Source organism: Lycorma delicatula, chromosome 10 (assembly GCF_047948215.1).
Source record: "Lycorma delicatula isolate Av1 chromosome 10, ASM4794821v1, whole genome shotgun sequence".
In the NCBI taxonomy this organism is placed as follows: domain Eukaryota; kingdom Metazoa; phylum Arthropoda; class Insecta; order Hemiptera; family Fulgoridae; genus Lycorma; species Lycorma delicatula.
Window position 1 is genome coordinate 1,464,820 of NC_134464.1, and position 20,680 is coordinate 1,485,499.

General features: G+C 31.3%; 1 protein-coding gene across 9 annotated transcripts in view; it reads right to left on the reverse strand.

The window, feature by feature from the left end:
* LOC142331351 (protein FAM13A) overlaps window positions 1-20,680 on the reverse strand; it is a 270,033-nt gene that overhangs the window by 7,786 nt on the left and 241,567 nt on the right. For all 9 annotated transcript variants that reach the window (XM_075377189.1, XM_075377194.1, XM_075377198.1 and 6 more), the window contains 6 exons: window positions 14,187-14,354; window positions 11,601-11,758; window positions 8,764-8,903; window positions 7,254-7,399; window positions 4,163-4,378; window positions 2,134-2,375 (listed from right to left, as the gene is read on the reverse strand). In XM_075377189.1, the coding sequence (XP_075233304.1) occupies window positions 2,134-2,375; window positions 4,163-4,378; window positions 7,254-7,399; window positions 8,764-8,903; window positions 11,601-11,758; window positions 14,187-14,354 (1,070 nt within the window). The remainder of the gene's footprint in view (window positions 1-2,133; window positions 2,376-4,162; window positions 4,379-7,253; window positions 7,400-8,763; window positions 8,904-11,600; window positions 11,759-14,186; window positions 14,355-20,680) is intronic.

The following is a 20,680-nucleotide window of genomic DNA, read 5'->3' on the forward strand; positions in this document are numbered from 1 at the left end:
ACTTTGCTTGTAAGGTGACCCTAAAAAAGTAATCGCAAGCTGAGAGATCAGGCGATCTGGGAGGCCATCTAATGTCACAGTTTCGTGAAACGACACATTGTCCAAACAATCGGCATACAGCTGCCATCGATATTCGTGCAGTATGTGACGTTGCTCCGTCTTGTTGAAACCAGGCTGTGTTAAGAATCGGTGGAAATCTCTTTTGTTGTTCCACAACAAAGGTTTCAAGCACGGCTACGTAACGAGCCGACGTCACTGTAATCGCAAGACTGATATCATCCTCAAAATAATAAGGGCCTATAACACTGTAAGATGACATAGCACATCACACAGTCACTTTCTGGCTGTGCAACGGACGCTGGTGTAGCTGCGTAGGATCTTCTTGTGCCCAGTATCTGAAATTCTGCTCGTTAACAAATCCACTGAGGTAGAAATGCGCTTCGTCTGACATCCACAGTTCGTTAACAAACTCTTTGTTATCATCTATCTTCTGAAGCATTACATTACAGAATTGTGCTCGCACAACTGCATCATTCGGTTTCAGTTCCTGGACGATCTGCAACTTGTACGGATGGTATTGCAAGTCCTTCACTAACATTCTTCGAACACTTGAACTATGCAATTGTAAAGATGCTGAGAGACGACGGATCGACCAATGTGGACTTCATGTGACAGCATCTTGTAAAGCTTGAACATTCTGTGGTGTACGGACGGTTCGCTCACGGCCTGGAGATTTGTTTTTCATTGCCGAACCGGTTTCCTCAAAATTAAATATCCATGTTTTAATTGCATGTGCTGATGGAACACGGTCGTGCCGTCCCAGATTAAAATGACGGCAAAATTCTCTACGCACTGCCTCCAAAACTGTCATTGTTTTTGTAAAACGCTTTGATAGCTAATGCACATTGCGCACCACTCCAAGGATCCATGACAATTAAATGGCAGGTTAGGTTAGAGAGGCTGGCACCACTTATCAAGTGGTACCAATCGCCCAAGGCTACCAACCCAACTTTCAAAATTTCCCGTTTCTTTGAATCAACCTGTATTTTATATTTAAGAGAAATATTAAAAAATTAAAAATTGCTTCAATGAAATAAAACTATGTTTGATATTCTTTTCTTCACCATGTAATATTTACTTCATAGATAAAACTGAATAATCAAATCATGCAATTGTTATGAATATAAATACATATTCTACATATATTGCTTTTTATTACTGTCTCTTTGATTTACTATGTAAAATAATCTTTTTCATTTAAGTAATAATAAAAAATTAGGTTAGATAGGTAGTCTGATCAAATTAAATTAGATAAAAAAGGTTATCTTGTATCAACTGGGCTTTTTAAAATAACTGAGATATTATATTTTACAAAATACATAAATATGGACTACTTTTAGGAAATAGTAGAAAATTATGCAGAAAAAAAATGCATACAATAAGAATATTTATTACGTGAATTTTCAATTTACGACATCGCAAAAATTAGTTAAACCCTTCTAAAAAAAATTACTGAAACAACTCACCTTGTCTCATCTCATAAACTCATTTAGTAGAAAAATATGAACTAAAATAAAAATTTAATGGAAAAAAAATTAGAAATGAATTGTACAATAATGTATCAGAAACGGCAGCAAGTGCTATACTATACAATGAACAACATTCTTGACTTGCTGGCCGTTACAAAGCCAATAAAAACAGAAGGCTGCATCCAGTGAGTTAATTGCAAAGAGGTTTACTTATTCTAACTGCAGACTTGAAGGAACAACAACGAATATATTAAGCGTACTGAACACCAGAATCTTAACAGTTTGATCTGGGTGTCATTTTCTACCATTCCAAGCACTGTCACATTTGTAGTCAATATATATAGTCGAAGCATTTCAGAGTACCTCCATTCATAAAAACATTGTTTTGAGAACAGAGAACCACTCTCTGTTCACAAAACTATTTATTCACACTCTGTGTGCTAAATGTAGCTTTGAGAATTGAGGTACTCCAAAATGTGTCGATTAAGAATGTTAGTGACAGAGTTAAGAATGCAGAAAATAACATTCACATCAATCACGATAATCCTAGAGGAAATATAAAATATTGTGAACATCTTAACAGTTTTTGTAACAATTTAATTACCTTGGAAGGGCATGTAGATTTTCAAACATATCAGGAGTAGTCGGTCGTTGTTCATTACTTGCAGTCAAATTATTTGAGTTAGTTGCAGAAACAGAAAGTGAATTGCTTAACACACTAGATGATGTAGGAACTAAAGGAGGAGGTGGTGGTGGTGGTGGTGGTGGTGGTGAACTGCTGCTGAAGTCCATCTGCTCGTGTTCCAAGATTGTACCCAATTCTGATACACTGTCTTTCAGTTTAGACTAAAAAAATAAATATATATAATTATAAACTACATTATATATCATTGTAAATTTATAATTTTTGTAAATGCTATCTGTACAGAGAGCATTAAGAAATAAGCCTTAAATAATCTCTGCCGTTCACATAATATCAAATTTCTTGATTCTACTAGCTACTATCAATATTAATTTCAATTTACCCACAATCGAAGACCGTTTATTAGAACTGATTGAAACTAAAGGTTTTTTCAATTTTGAAACTTTCTAGTGTGTAATTTTGATATCGATAAAGTTTACATTTCTGCAGTGCAAGTTTTTTCTTCTATCAAGTTGAGGCAGTATATGTAATACAGTGTTTTCCAATAAACAAATGGTACATTAATTTATTATTTTATACACTACTTGTACGGGTTTTCATTATCGGTGTATTAATGCACATAAAGAATCTGAAATCTTAGAGGCAATAGAACCAGAAAGTAATGTGTTCTCTGGAAAAATTTTTCTTTTCTGAAAGGATCAAATGCTAGTCTCTGTGGTGAACAGAACAAAGATGTCAATTCTAGAACCAAATATCACCAGTGCATGCACATTTTTAATGGAAGTGCAACAGTGTACGTTCAGCCAGGTGAAGAAACTTACTGCTTACTTTCCTAAGAAAGCCTGACACAGGATACCAATTATTTTTAAGAATGTAATTCGGTTTTCGGTACTGACTTGCGATAAGCATCATTTATTTAGGATATCTACTTTTAAGAATATATATATTTTCTAAATATTCTATAGAATATCTTTATTATTCAAATAATAAATTAAATAATAGGATATTATTAAAATACTTAAATTTAGTGTTAAGCTTTAGATATTTAATTTAAATCTTAAATATTTAAGATTTATTATTTAAATAACAATAAATAAGATATTATTTAAATATTCTTTATGAATATATTTTTCTTTAAATTTCCAAAATATCAAAACAAAATATATACATTCAACAAAAGCAGGTGACAGGTTTCAATGCAGCAGTTGAAGAATTATAAACAATATAAAAAAGGCAAACACAGGTAATTCAATTCAATAAATTTATTTCAAAAAGTAATAAGATTTAAACAAATAAAACTACATCTACCACACAAAAAAAAATACAATTGCATATTTTTCCAAACATAAGAAGCAATACTTAGTTATAAAATAATATCCCATCAATTTTGATGAGCGACTTTAATAAAGCACCTCAAGAATATTATTAGACAGAAATGACGCAACAAATTTTGCACAGTTGATCTAGAACCAAATATCACCTTAAAAAAATTTAATTTGCCTTATCAAAACTTATTTATCTGCTTTACCACAAGTAACTTATTCTTATTTTAAACTAAAATAACAAGTTAGGTGGTACTTAAGGTTTGACATGATGATGCTCAACAGAAATCGCACTCTGAAATAATGATTGAAGGATTTTTCTTACACCTCATGACTGAAGCAGAAATTTTAATTTAACCTTTTAATTACACCTAAGTGGTCTCACAGCAAAGGGTATAGTAAAATTAAAAACTCTTTAATAATAATGACACTGAAAACCTGCTTCTATTAAAAAATCTTCTTATTAAAGAAAAATTCCTCTTATAAACCTTCAGAAACAAATAATTTTTTTTTTACAATGAATTAACTTAGATATTTATAACTTAAGAGATATTTGTAACTTTCAAATTCCTATTTGTTACTCTTACTGATATTCATTTTCATTACAAATACAATCATTTGTATAATTTATAAAACACACACATACATACATGTATGTAAATACTTACAGCAGCTGAACGAACAAGAAGTCTTTTAAGGTTACGGTATCTATCGTACAAAGGCCGTACAAGATCTCTTTCTTCCTTCGATGTAGGACGACCATAACTTCCTTCAAGCTGTAATAGAGCACGCTGTACCATTGCTTTCTCATCAACAAGTTGTTCTCGAGTCATCTGATCAACTTCACTAATTCGTCCAGCATTAAGACGTTTTTCATTCAACCTCTAAAATAATATAACTTACGTTAATTACGATATAAAAAATCCTAGAAGTAAGAATTTCCTTAAATCTTTATTTGATATAATTTTCTAGTCTTAGAAATAATAATAAAAAATATATAAAAAAACTAATAGAAAAATTAATATTATGAACAGTTTCCTACAGCTACAATTTATTTTACTTCCTTACTTGTAAAACAGATTTTATCCCATAATTGGTCTCTTTTTACTAAGTAAAAACAATAACAAAACAACACATTGCAAAAATAAAAAACAAAATACAATACATTGAAAATTTATATAACATAGTGTAATACAAAATATAAATAACTAAAAAGAATAATGCAGTAGCATGTAACTTTAAACAAATTTAAATAGCAAAAAATTCTACAAAGTCCGGCATACAGAAGAAAAGATATGTAGAAAAAATTTTCAATGAAGCAGACAGAAGCATAAATAACTGCAAAATCCTAGTCCATCATCACAACGCAAAGCAGAATTTTAGAGTTGCAACAGGAGACAGTTTACGGTCTATCAAACTGATGTTAGGCATACTTTTTTAATATAATAACATATACGGTAATCAATACTAATCTTTGAACAGAATACAAGATAGCTTCAAACACTTTCAAATCATGACAGGAGAATTGTTTCCCTGCACAAAATGATATATTATATAGATTAACATCAGGAACAGGAAAAGATCTTACTCAATGGTTAAAAACAAAAGGAACTAGATCAAGGGACACTGACAACTATATTTTCATTAAAAATGCAAATGAGAGTGTCAGTTCAAACTATCTGTCAATGAACTAGATAGAAAAATACAATTTTTTACCTATCACACATTAATATTGCTTGAAAAGAGTGTATGGTGGTGAGACAGCAATGAAAAATCAAAAGTATATGAGAGGCATAATTGTTCCTGAGGGTTAAGTTAGTGTTACTGATGATCTTTATCATGATAAATGGGGGAAAACATTGAGCTTGTTAAACCAACAGAAGGAAATTTACAGAGGAAATGTAATTAAAAGTTAAAATATCAAAACAGTGCTTAGTTTTCTCTACTATGATTTGAAAATGTTGTATTTGTTTATACAGAGCATTTGAAAAGTTGCTGTGCACTGGAATAATGCAAGTGTAATGACAAAACTTTCTTAATTATTACTTTGTATTTTCATTTCATTACTTAATAGAAAAAAATAGTGCAATAACTGGAATAGTTTATAAAAGGTGTTTATAATGATCTCCTCCAACATCAATACAACACTGCACACGTTTCAAATTGTTTTTAAACGCTTTAACCAGCTGATGGGTTGGATTGTCTTTGCTGTTACTGCAGTTTTTTGTTCATCGATCATGCATGATCTGTTGCAAAACACTGCTTGTTTCATTTCCCCCTATAGAGAGCAATCTGAGGGAGTCAGATCAAGCAATCATGCAGGCCACAAACCCTTTGAAATGATTCAATCGCTAAAAACATTTCATAAAAGTCTTCGACCTGTAGCTGTGTGCACTGTGGCACCAACCTGTTGGAACTAACCGTGACTGATTTCTAGTACTGTTAACAGACTAATGAAGTTTTTTAAAACAGCACAATAACGATCATTAACTGTATTTTCAAAAAAGATTGGACCCACACTGTGCGTTCTACTCACACCAACTCAGACTCCAATTCTTGTTTTGTATAAAGATTGTTCATGTAACTCATGAGGGTTAGTAATCCAACATAGTCATATCTATGAATTTACATACCCTCCCAGATGAAACAACACTTCATCTGTAAAATACGTAATTTCAAGGCTATCTAAAGAATTTTGGTCAATAAAACATTTGAACCATTGACATTAATTTTTAGTCTTTTGGCATGATCTGTAGGTTTCAGTTCTTTTCTTACAGCTTTATGTGTAGTAACAAGTCTGATATATTGCTGCTCTGCTAACTTACATACTGACTTTCATGGTCTTTTGGTCACAGTATCCGAAATATCAAGCAACTTCTGTTTGTTTAGTTTAGGTGTCTGCCACTTTGATTAGAATCCTCAACAGTGCCTGTTGCCCAAAACTTTTCAATAAGAGATTGAACTGCATTGCTATGAGGAACAGGAATATTTAAAAACATGTCAGAAAACTTGTGCTTCACTAAATCAGTGTACTTGTCGCTTTCACAAAACATATGTTCAATGAGAAAAATGCATTTCTCTATTGAAAGAACTATTATGTTTCTCGCAGCTATTTATTCTTATAAATAAAAAATACAAAACTAACCGCATTCAATCAGAACTCAAAGACTGATATCTTGGTTTATTACTGAACAACACCCAATGAACCCACAGGGTAACTGACCTAACACCAAAAGAAAGAATGCACCATATAATTCTAAAGAATACTGCACAGCGACTTTCTGAATACACTGTGTTTTGCACGAAGTTCAAAAAACGGTTACAGCACGATGCAAGCACGAGAAAAGCATTCACTGTACTCTATTTTTTAGCAGTTACTTTTACTTTTCTCCACATAAAATCAATTCTAAAAGAAATGATATGATACCAATAATATCTTCCCAAAACAAATTTAGTAGCTGAAGGAGGAATATGCATTTTTCAAAAATGTTACGTATGCTTCCAAAATGAGTAGCTGGCAAAAGAAACAATACTGAAAAAATAACACGATGTAAAATTTTTAAGCTACCGCATGAATTAGGAAATACAAAAACTTGTATTATTCATGAAATTAATCACTAAACATAAAACATGTGATGGTTCCAGGTTAAAAAAGTTACATAAGAAGTGCTTATTATTATAGGAAAGCATTTATTACTTTACAATTAAAAAAAAAAGGAAATAGATTAAAAAGAACTTTACATATATTAAAAATATTACCTTCTCAATATCATGTACAACATCCTCAGAAATTACTTTAGTAGAACTTTTTGTTCCAACATTACCGATCGTGATGGTCTTATCATTACAAGGAAGGTGTAATAAACGTGGTATCGATGATGGTGAGGAACCTTCTGATTTTAATTCTGTCAAGGAAAAAAAATTATACAATTTTTTTAAAACACAATTTTTATAAAACTAAAAATTCATTATTAACATAAATAGACAATGAATATAAAATCTTTTTTTATTCTTTCACAGATAAACTACTTTTTATTTTTTTGATAAAATATGGACTTATCTGAATTACAATCATCTTTTTAAAAAAACAATAACATATAATACCATTGTTGGTAAACGAACCTTGCACAGATTGAGAATAGTCACCAGGTAGAGACTCCAATACTAAATTACCAGGGATGATATAAATATATAATGCTCTGGACATTCAAATATATCAGTAAAACAGATAAAAAAATTAACTTAATTTTTACAGGTACTATTATTATGAAAATAATAAAGATTCTCTAATTTACATATTTAAATTCCTATAATCTGAATAATCAATTTCCAGGGATAGTCATAAATACAACTTTTATTCTACTCAAACATTTTTATAAAAATCATACTTTACTGTACGATAAAGATAAATTCATTTTTTGTTAATGGAAAATCAATCTTTTATCGATTCATTCTCCCCAAATAAAATCAACATGTATAACTGCTACAGATGCAATTTTCCTCTTTAAGGTGAAGCAAAAGTGATCTACTTTTTCAATAATATTAAACAAATTATTATTTTTAAGAAGTAATATTATTACAAACTCAATTACAATGACATAACGTTCTGAACTAACCCAATCTATCTAAGATAGTATCAATAATTGAATCCTATGAATGAACAAACAGCATTGGTAACAACAGTATTCAAATTCAGCTAAAAGTAATTGTACCTACAAACTAAATTTAATAGAGAAGAAACTGGAGCATTAAAAAACAGCTGATCAAACTCATTATTTTTTAAAATTATTTCTATTGTTTTATAAAGTCAAATTCAGATTTTTGTCCAGAGTTCTGAGGTTAATTTACTTTATATCTATCGGCAATTGATATTTTTAGTTTACCGCTGTTTAATGGATTCCATGTTTTAGTAATAAAGACAATAAATATATTTACATTTCCTATTACTAAGTTTTAGAGAAAACTGACTGAATTTTTTTTGGAATTTATTAACCTTTTTTTTGACAAAGTGTTATGACCAAACTGAACAAAAAACATATTTTTTCTGTTTACTATCCTAGATGAAAATTATTTTTAATCTACTAAAAATTATTTTTTGAAAATCTACTAAGGCCTTCTGGCATTTGACAGACTTATAAATGCTACAAACAACAAAACAAATATAAATTTTAAGTATAAGTGACATGATTCAAAGTAAATTATATTTATATTTATACACATATAATATTATTTTTATAGTTTTATAAAAATTAAGGTAATAATCTCTTACGTTTTAGATCTTTTCTAAGTTTAGAAAGCAAAGCACACATTTTCTTTATATCTGGATTAGCCATTTTATCAGCATGAGACGGCCTATATCCAAATTCCCTTTCAAATCCTTCTTCATAACGTTTCAACCTTTTCTTAATACTGAAAAAAAAATTCTTAAATTGTAATGCTGGTTATGTCACCTGGTATCGCATGATTAATTTATGAACTAGCATTTTATAAAAATACTGATTTTAACTTAAAACACTTTTGAAATGAAAACTGCCTTAACAGTTCTATTTATGATTTTTATAAAAAAGCTGATATTATATCCAGTACTACTGTAAAACAGTTAAAATAAATTTAAAAAATTTATTATTGCTATCTTAAAGATCAATAGAATGATTTAAATTGACAAATCATTTATTTGAGTGTATATATTTTTGTATGTATTGTTATCACATATATGTCGAATTTAACATCGGCGGACGACATCAGTAGCAGCTCAGATGTCAGCCAAAGCACAGTATACATATGCACTGGTACAAGTGACACTCCTGCCATGCAGATGAACGCACAGTTCTTCCACCATAGCAGCCCCACCACTCTCAGGCTCCAATAAAAGAGCGTGCATAAGAGTGAATTTTTAATTCATCGTCGACCACCAAAAGGCGAAGAAGAAGATGGAAGAAGACAGAAGTTACCTGGCTGCCTCAACATGGGACCTCCTGACGGATGCCAACATCCCTGCCGGAGCAGCAGGCCTGGGCGGCCCACTGAGGGAGCCGCTAGACACGGACGCTACCTTCCCACTCCAGCTCGCTGGGCTTCAATTGTCCCCGGCGGACTCAGCAACAGAAGTCGACCCAACATGGGATTGCTCAGGGAGAACCGCCTCGGCCACGCTGGTGAAAGACGATTGACGCCGACCCAACTGCCGCTGACGGGAAGCTCAGTCTGATTTCAATGGATGAGCCGCAACTCCCCAACTTTGCTGGAGACCAGCTTCCAGACCCAACACCTTTTCTCAGAGCTAATGCAAAAAACGGTCCTTTTCAGGAGCTACCTCAAGATTATAAATTACAATGAGCCGTCGAAGCTGATCAACGACAAAATCAAACCTTTTTAGGGCTATCGCAAGGTTATTAATTACAACAAGCAATCAAAGCCAATCGACGACAAAACTGGCCGTTTTCAGGGCTACCACAAGGTTATTAGTTACAATGAGCCATCAAAGCCTATTAACGACAACAACAGCCCTTCTCAAGGCTACTACACGGTTATTAAGTACCATGTGGTCATTGCATCATGTCGCCATTCGGCGACAGTGTTAATGGGTTGTTTTGCCTAAACACTCTATACAATTATTATTATCTAAAATGCTAGCAAAGTAATTATGAGTATACATTGAAAAAATTCCAACAAATCTCTACATAACATAACTTGAAAAAATTTACAATCAAACTGAACTCTAAATTTTGTCCCTAAAAATATTAACTTGAATAAAAATGTTTCCATAATAATTTTCCACAGAATAATTTCACTCATGTGATGGTACTGGGTTCTCAAATATTGTCCTGTTGATACAGTTTTACAATTCTAATGGTTTCAGAATAATCATTTTTCTATCCATCTCTTTTGTAGTCTTTCAATATCTTCTTTTACAACAGGATGGTAATGGTTCCATGCAGCTGATGTTAGTTGTTCATACATTCATACAGCAAACTATCTTGATCTATCTATATTGTTTTGTTTTCTTACTAAATACTGAACACCCAATTTACTTCTAATTCTCTTCTTCCCCACTCTATCTCTTATAATACATTCATTCACGCTTCATAAAAATTTTATATCAGCAACCTGTACCTCACTATCAATTTCTGATATTGAACCCATGATTACTTGCTAAGGAACAAAAACAGTTTTGTAAAATTTAAGTCTTGGGGCATTCAGACATCTTTTATTAAATTGCCTATATATGTTTCCACATACGCCTTGTAAGCTGGCCAATTTGTCAAATATAATACTGCCAAAATAATCAGACATGTTGTTTCCAAGATAAATAAAATATTTAAATCATTCAATTACATTACCATCTAATTCTATCTTTATTTTTCTCAAAAACATAACTTATAATGCCATTTTTTTTTTTTTGTTTTTCCTATGAAATTTTTAAATATAATCTTATACAATCATTCAAAATAAATACCACTTTTTGAAATTAATCTTCACTTTCTTGTGTAATAGCTTAGTCACCCACATACATCAGTGAATTTATAAATATATTTTTAATTTATATATATGGGTCGAACAAAGAATGCCTTGTTCGAAATGTTTGTTTATCGGGTACAACTTAACAATATAACATCTGACTCTACAACAACTGTCATTCCATAATACAGACTATGCAATACTCATTTTATACCCCTTTGATATCCCTGTAATTAAGGACCTTCCACAAAACTGAACGCCTAACATTTGTCAAACCATTTAGTAAAATCTGGCAGATTCAGTAGTAAGTTTAAAAGGCTGTATTCTTATCTTTTAGGAATTATTTGCTTCAAAGTAAAAATTGCATCTGAACACTTTTTCCTTTTAGAAAACCCGTTTGCTCTGCCATTAATTAAATCTTCATAAATTATTTTATGAATCCTTAGGTAGACTTCTTCATTATGTGTTAGCCTCAGTAACAAACTGAACATTTTAAATTACCTCTGGTCACATGGAGATGAAGAATAGTAGAACTCCGCATATGCTATGAAGCTGATACAAAGAGGTTTTGTGTATATGTTGTGGAGGTGCCAGACATGTGTTAAAACAAAAAATGTAGCAACAATCATAGATATTATAATTAATCACCTTTGAACTTGTTTAGTCAGGTCCATAATATGATGTTCAATTGCCGAGTGATTAGGAGGTGGAACCAAAGCAGGTGTGACATTTGTAGCCGATGCAGTAAAAATCCTTCTACTTGCAAACATAGAATCACTTCTTGGAGAAACTTCTTGTAATCTCTCCTAAAATATAATCAAAATAATATTATAAAAGAATTCTAATTAAATAAATATGTAACTGTTTAAAGTAACATAATCTAAAAAAAATGTATTAACTTGGAAAAATTTTATTTACCAACGTAATATTAACATTTTAATAGATTAACAAAACAAAATTTTATAAGTAAAAAAATAGTAACATAACTTATTTAAAAAAAATAACATTTATTTAATGTTACTCTGCACATCAGCAAATACATTATAACAATTAACTATCTGACCCAAATGTGATTACATTTTTCAGAGCATTTCCTTCAAAATTTAACTTACAAACATTCAAAGCATTTTACGTCTACTAACGATAAAAAAAACTCCAAACAAAAACTAAAAAACCTCCTACCAAAAAATAAAAATTCTTCTGAAACAGTACTTAAAAGGTACAGAATATTTTCCTCAATAGGATTAAGAAAGAAAAGCTATTGCTGAAATAGTTAAAAGTTTATCAAGAAACATGTATCAGGCTCAATGTAAAGAATAAAATCAATGTTTCTACTAGGCATCTTTTTACTGGTAGTAGTTGTGTCTAGTCTTGTTTAAAATAGAAAATTCAATACAATTACGATTGCAGAAAGTGCATTAAATCTCATTTTTTAGTAAAAGAAACTTTACTGAAACCAAAAGAGCAATTGCTTTAAAAACAGTCACTGTACTGCAACTGACCGTCAGAAAAAATGATACAAAATACATTAATAACAGGTAGAACTTTGTTCTTTAAACATGCTAACAAAGTAATATAATGTTGAATTGCAATGAAAGATCAGGCTACATTTTATTTGTAATTTTCAACAATTCCTATAGGTTTTATCCAAATAAACTGCAACTCACCCAAAGAAGCATATAAAATTATCGATATAAAACTTTTCTTTTCCATGGGATCGTTCTTAAATTATATTGCACAGAAGAAAAGCTTTTTCTTCTATGATGAGTACCATCAGAACAAGATACAGCCTTTTTAAAATTAGATATTTAAAAAACTTCCATACACACACACACGCGCGCGCAGCTTGGCTGATAAATTTTGCACATACATGCATAGCATGGGAATGTAATAAAAAATTAATATAAGTACAATACCTTAGCTACAAAATGCAGAATTTATTTTTCAATATAATCTCTGTTTACACTGATACACTTTCCTAACACGTGACAAGTTTTTGCATTCCATCACTGAAAGATTCTGGTGGTCTTTCTCAGATCCAAGTAACTATAGCTTTCATCACCTCATCATTGGTGGTGTAATGATTACCTTTGAGATCAGTCTTGGGATGAGGTAAGTTGCATGGAGCCAAATCCGGCGAGTATGGCAGATGCGGAATAGGCTTAAACTTCAGCTTGCTGAGAGCTTCTGTAGTGGCATGCAATGTGTGAGGCCACGCCTGTCATGTTACAAGATTATGGACATAGTGGTCTTTCAAACGCGACATACTCATTGCCTGAGGTGTCTTTCTCAATGCATTGTTCAGAGTTTACAGTCGTCCCATGTTCCCGATATTCAGTCGCATAAACATGTTTGACATCCCAAAACACCATCAAAAGGAGTTTCTTCGCCGAGGCTTGAGTTTTGAATTTTTGGGTTTTGGCGATTCATAATGTCTGTATTCCATTCCATGCTTTGCCTTTCTTCTTCCAGTTCATAAAGATATACCCAACTCTCATCCCCGGTCACAATATTGAAAAGGAAGTAGTTTCCTTCGGCATGACAGTGCTGTAAAAGTTCTTCGCAACATTCGACATAATGCTGCTTGTGTTTGTCCGTCAGTTTGCGCAGTACCCATCATGCACAGATTTTACAGAAACCCAATTGCTCAATAATATGGCCTACTCATTCTTTAGATATGCCTAACTGAATGGCGATGCGCTGCTGGGTGATTCACCGGTCACTTTAAAGCAAATTGTCCACCTTGTCTTGATGTTTCTTGTCAGTCACAGAAACTGGTCGTCCGCTGCAAGGTGCGTCCTCAATTGTCACTTTAGCAGCTTCACATTTGAGAAATTTCATTGTCCACCTGCACTCCTGTCAACAGTTTCAGTACCGTAAACTGCTTTTAAATGATGAAAAATATTCATAGAATTTACTTTTTCTGCTTAAAAATTTTATCACTGCGCCGTTTTAACTGTGTTGACATATTGACCATACTTGACTCCATTTTTAACTGCTACTGAAAACAAACCAGTAAACAGAATTCAATGCATTATCACAGGGTTGTATCACAGGTTGAGGAGTTTAGCTATTATGTACTGCCACACTCAACTCGATAGTACCTTTTGTCTCGTAGCACACTAGTGTGCAAAATTTATCAGTCGAGCCTCATACATATTGATAAGTAAGTTCAACATACATTTCTGTATATTAAACTTTTTTTTTTATAGTTGAGAAAGGCCAACTTCATACCTGCGGTTGGTGATGAGCAAAACTCCAATCATCCCTACTTCTTAAAGGTTCAGATGAATCAACAGTTTCGTGCAACGTGCTTAAATCCAATGGAGGACTTGTTGTTATATGATCTGGACTCGCAGTAACATGTGGAGAAGGTGATCTCGATCTTTCTCTTTCCTGTAACTGTACCACAAATATTTAAATAGCATATACTAATAACTAATGAAAATTAAACAGTTAATATTAACTAATGAAATAAACTATATAATCGAATAAAATTTTTGTAATTTTTATAGATTGTCAAAAGAAATGATGGCATTTATATATTTAAATATAATAATAACAAATAAAAACATAATTGATTATTTTAATCAATAATGAAACTGAAAAATGGAGGTGTAGATAATATACAACACCAAACCACTGAAAATATTTTGTGTCCATATCGCTGAGTCTTTAATGTATATAATTAATCTATATTCTATGTACTTAGCAAGCTGTTTGGCCAGATGCATTAAAAAAACGGTGAACTTACAAGCTATCTTGGTAAGAGATTAATGATAATAAAAATAGTTATCGTAAAGAAAACAACGGAGTCCCATACTAACAATTTTGGGACCGCTGCTGTTTGTGCTTTATATCATGATCTAAAACAAATCCAAACTGAAGCAATTCTGACTTGAGTTGATGGTACAGCAATTATATCCACATGTGATATCTGAGATGAAGTGCAAGAAATTATTAGTATCTTAGACAAGTAGATTAGTAGGCGATACACTTTTTTATTCAAATAGTAAACATTTTATCAAATACAATTAAAATTTTGTTTACAACAGATAAATAAAACATCAATTTCTATTAAATAATAAGAAAATTTACAAAATATTCAAACATAAATGAATTTTTTACTCTTTAAAAAAAAAGGTATATAATGGGTAAATGTCGTTAAATGTTGATAAGACTGTATGCATTACTTTTGCTAATTATTATGATAATGTACAAATTCAAATAGATGTAAGAATTAAAAGAAACATCTGAAGAGAGTTAAAGAGTTGCAAATGGTTACAAATTATTTTTAAATTTAATCTAAAATGGAATAAACACATTGTGAGCATTATTAAAAAAATGAAATATTTGGTCTATATTTTTTATAAAATTTTTGAGACTACACCAACATAAACATTAAGAATGATATACTGTGCTTTATTCCATAGTATAATAAATTATGGAATAATAGCTTGGGAAAGGCATATATAAAAACAATCAGGTTCTATTACAATATTTACAAAAAAAAGTTTTTACTGTAAAATTTTTAAGGTTTATTTTAAAAAACTCATAAATCATACATACATGTATTTGTAATGTACACACACTTTCATCGCCGAATGATGATTCACGCCAAATAATAGTCTCTATTAAAATACTTTTACTTTTGAAATTATTCATGGAAACAAGATATTAATATATGCAACTTAATAACTCGATGATGAAGATAACTCTGTTAAAAAGGTATTTAGTTAAATAATATTTAATTTGTAGATAACAAAAATTTACATATAGAAAGATATTTTCTTTAAACATTACACATAATTTACGTTCAATGATATAACCAGTGTTGCAGCGCTTCTTTAGGGTTGGGTTACAGCTGTTAAATACAAACTTTCAACATTTTTTTAAACAATAAACATTGATCAAATACAAGATTTTATAAACAAGAGGTAAAGAAAACATTAATTTCTAATAAATAATTAAAAAAATTATAAAATATTTGAACTTAAATGAATAATTTACTTGTTAAAAAAAAAAGAGATAAAATAAAATGTGTAAACTGCAGCAAGTTGAATGTAAAAGTAACAAATAGCAAATGGCTAACCTAATATATGTTCCGCGGTACTAAATGTATAACCTACTACAAAACACAATCAATAACCTCTATTATAAATATGACAAAGATTTATTATCCACAGTACTGATTACTTCAATATTCTGATATTAGCAGTAAATAAAAAAAAGGAAACTGTAAATGAATAAGATTTTTATTAAATGATAAAAAAGTTACCAAGATAAAATGAATGTATATAATTACAATAAAAAAATATATAAATTAGGTAACAAATTAAAAAGTCAGAAAATGTATGTATATTAGCTTCCAAAGTCAAATGTTACAATGTTGTTACTAACTTGCATTACAGTGCCAAATGTTATCTGACATTTTATTTAGAAAATAGATTTTTTTTCTTCAGTGATTTGACTGGTTTGTTGCAACTCTCCAAGATTCCATATCTACTGCCAGTCATTTCAATTCGATACACCCCCTAATTCTATATCCCTAACAATTTGTTTTACATATTCCAAACACTGCCTGCCTGCACAATTTTTTCCTTCTACCTGTCCCTCCAATATTATTCCAGGATGCCTTAATATGTGGCCTATAAGTCTGTCTCTTGTTTTAACTATAATTTTCCATATGCTTCTTTCTTCATCAGTTTGCTGCAACACCTCTTCATTTGTCACTCTATCCACCCATCTGATTTTTAACATTCTCCTATAGCACCGCATTTCAAAAGCTTCTGATCTTTTCTTTTCAGGTACTCCAATCATCCAGGTTTCACTTCCATATAAAGCTATGCTCCATATACTTTCAAAAATCTTTTCCTGACGTTTAAATTAATTTTTGATGTACACAAATTATATTTCTGAATGAAGGTTTTGCCTGCGCTATTTGACATTTTGTGTCCCCCCCTGCTTTGTCCATCTTTAGTAATTCTACTTTCTAAATAACAAAATTCTTCTACCTCCATAATCTTTTCTCTTCTTATTTCTATATTTAGTGGTTCATCTACATTATTTCTACTACATTTCATTACTTTCGTTTTGTTCTTGTTTATTTTCATGCGGTAAATATTGCGTAGAACTTCATTCATGCCATTCATTGTTTCTTCTAAATCTTTTTTACTCTCAGCTGAATTACTATATCAGCAAATCATAGCATCTATATCTTTTTACCTTGTACTGTTACTCTGGATCTAAACTGTTCTTTAACATCATTAACTGCTAGTTCTATGTAAAGATTAAAGAGTAACAGGGATAAGGAACATCCTTGTCAGACTCCCTTTTTTATTACTTCTTTCTTATGTTCTTCAATTATTACTGTTGCTGTTTCATTCCTGTAAATGTTAGCAATTGTTCTTCTATCTCTGTACTTGAATCCTAATTTTTTTAAATTCCATTTCCTAAATTTTATTCCAGTCTACGTTATCGAATGCCTTTTCTAGATCTATAAATGCCAAGTATGTTGGTTTGTTTTTCTTTAATCTTCCTTCTACTATTAATCTGGGCGCTAAAATTGCTTCCGTTGTCCCTATAATTTTCCTGAAACTAAATTGGTCTTCTCCTAACACTTCTTCCACTCTCCTCTCAATTCTTTTGTACAGAATTCTAGTTAAGATTTTTGATGCATGATTAGTTAAAAGTAATTGTTCTGAATTCTTCATATTTAGCCACTCCTGCTTTCTTTGGTATCATGACTATAACACTCTTTTTGAAGTCTGATGGAATTTCCCCTTTTTCATAAATATTACACACCAGTTTGTATAATCTATCTTCCTCAACTGCACTGCACAGTAATTCTGCAGGTATTCCGTCTATTCCAGGAGCCTTTCTGCCATTCAAATCTTTTAATGCTCTCTTAAATTCAGATCTCAGTATTGTTTCTCCCCTTTCATCCTCTTTGACTTCCTCTATTTCTAATTACCATTTTCTAATTCATTTCCTCCGTATAACACTTCAATATATTCCAACCACATATCGACCTTTCCTTTTGTATTATAAATTGGTGTACCATCTTTGTTTAACACATTATTAGATTTTAATTTATTTACCACAAAATTTTCCTTAACTTTTTCTGTATACTCCGTCTATTTTACAAATGATCATTTTTCTTTTTACTGCTGAACACTTTTCTTTTGCTAGTTTGCACTTCTTGTATAGTATTTCTTAATTGTCGACAGTTCTCTTTACTTTTTTCATCATTTAAAAAGTATAGATATTTGTCTATAAAATATAAATAATATAAAATACCAGATTTTCTAGGAACCCAAATTTTTATTGGATGAATCATTTAATGATAATTCCCGCATTCAACGTTTTAGCTACTTTATACACAATATAAATACATCTTTAAAGAATTCTATGTTAGAATTCCTTTTCCCATATCTTTTATCTTTCATGGAATTTTTTTCTGGGAAGTGGTTTATTTCTTATATTTAAATAAAAATTAAAAAAGATTAAAAGAGTTGTAAATTTAAAAAATTTAAGTTTCTTTATAACAAAACTGAATTTTATTAAAATTTCTCAGACAAACACAAGTGACAGAAAATCTGTTACAAACTATGAAAATTTTTAAACAAAATTTTGATTAAAAGTCACAAAGGGCAAAAAACCAAATTCACATGTTTAAAGTGAAAAAAAAAAGAATTAAAGTAAAGTAAAGCAAAAAAGAGGCAAATACATTAAAGTATCTGTAGACACAATGTAATACACATATGACTGCAGGTGCCATAGAGGAACAACTGCTAACAGAAAATGTATTAATTTGTAAAACCTTCTCATAAAACAAATTAAATTAATTGTGTAATATGCAGGCAGAAAAGAATATGTAAACAAAGAATCCATAAATAAATTAAATGTAAGGACTGCCAATATATAAGAAAAGTGTGTAAAGGGTTCCAATAAAAATTAAAATAGAAAATGAATTAAAACTCTGGTAAAAATTTAACTAACCTCAAAAAATTAAAAAGTTTAAATTTTGGCTGCATGTCACTGAATGACAGTGTCAATTATTTGGGCTATCTGATAATGCAAAGCATAATGTAAACGATCGAGTAGAGAGATGCGATACAGTTATACAACAATTATACACCAGAACATTACCAGATGATTTGAGGGTATGTGTGCATTAACCTAACATGTCCCAAATGTAGATAACTAAGGACAACCTCTTCCCGATGGCTTTCTTGAACTGATGTCGCCCAAGATAAACTAGATTTAATCTGACACAGTTTATTATTAACTACTGCCATCCATTTATTCTGCCAAATTGTCTTTAGCCAATGCTTGCTGTAGTTAGAGAAGTAATATTATTTTTAAAAATTGGATACGTGTATGCTTAGCTGTACTTTTTGAAGGTTCGTATACATTTATATATTATTTTTTTAAATCAATTCTTTTAAGAATCTTACTCCTCTGTACTATATACAAATATATTTGTTTATTTTACTTTATTAGATCAACCAAAGTACAGAATAAATAGAATAGGATGACTTATCTTATTTCACTATATATGTTGGAGCCCTTTTGCAATTTACTCGCATCATCAGCTGCATTACATATTCATCTCTAATTACATTACAAACTTCATAAAATATATGTTATTATATTTTATGAAGTTTGTGTAATTTGAGATGAATATATGATTATGTAATGCAGCTGATGATGCCAGTATGATATACGAGGTGCGACAATAAAGTAATGAGACTGATTTTTCTTTGCAAGATAAGGCAACCCTGCAGCTTGCGTAGGCCATACCATCTTTGACCTTGGTCTATAAGCTACTTCTAGTCCAAGTGGCACATTGATGCAACTGCTCAGTCGTGAGTTGTGCTGTAATAAGTGATAAGTAATAAGTGTGTCTCTCGTCACAGAAATAAAACCCAAAATATTGCGCAACGGTATGCCATTTCTTTTTGCGTTAAAATTGGGTGAAAACACGACAACGTATGGTAAGCTTCAGAAGGCTTTTTTGGAGAGGAGGTTATGTCAAGAGCTCAAGTTTTTCGGTGGCATAAAATTTTTAGTGAAGCCAGAACGAATGTTGAAGATGAAGACCGCAGTGGACGACCATCAACCTCACGGACAGATGTCAACTTGACCAGGGTGCGTGAAATCGTATGATCTGATCAAAGATTATCCGTGAAAATGATTGCAGAAGAACTCAACATCAATCGAGAAACGGTTCGTCTAATATTAACTGAAGATCTTGGTATGAGAAAGATTTGTGCAAAAATGGTCCCCAAAAATCTCACACAACAGTGAGACACACGGAAAAATGTGCAGCCAATCTGTTACAGCAAACTGAAATCAATCCAGATTTGTTGAGCCGTGTTATCACTGGTGATGAAGGTTGGTTTTTTCAATACGATCCAGAGACAAAACGCCAAAGTTCGCAATGGTGCTCAAAGGGATCACCCACACCAAAAAAAGCTTGCATGTCAAAGTCAAAAGTGAAATGCATGCTTGTGTGCTTCTTCGATTCCAAAGGAATTGTTCATAAAGAGTGTGTGCCTCCTGGACAAACAGTTAGCCAATATTTCTACAAAGAAATTTTAGAAAGACTTCGTAAACGAGTTCTTCGTGTCCGTGCCAACATTGCTGATAACTGGATTCTGCATCACGATAATGCGCCATCCCATATTGCTCTGTCAGTACAGCAATTTTTAACCTCAAAACAA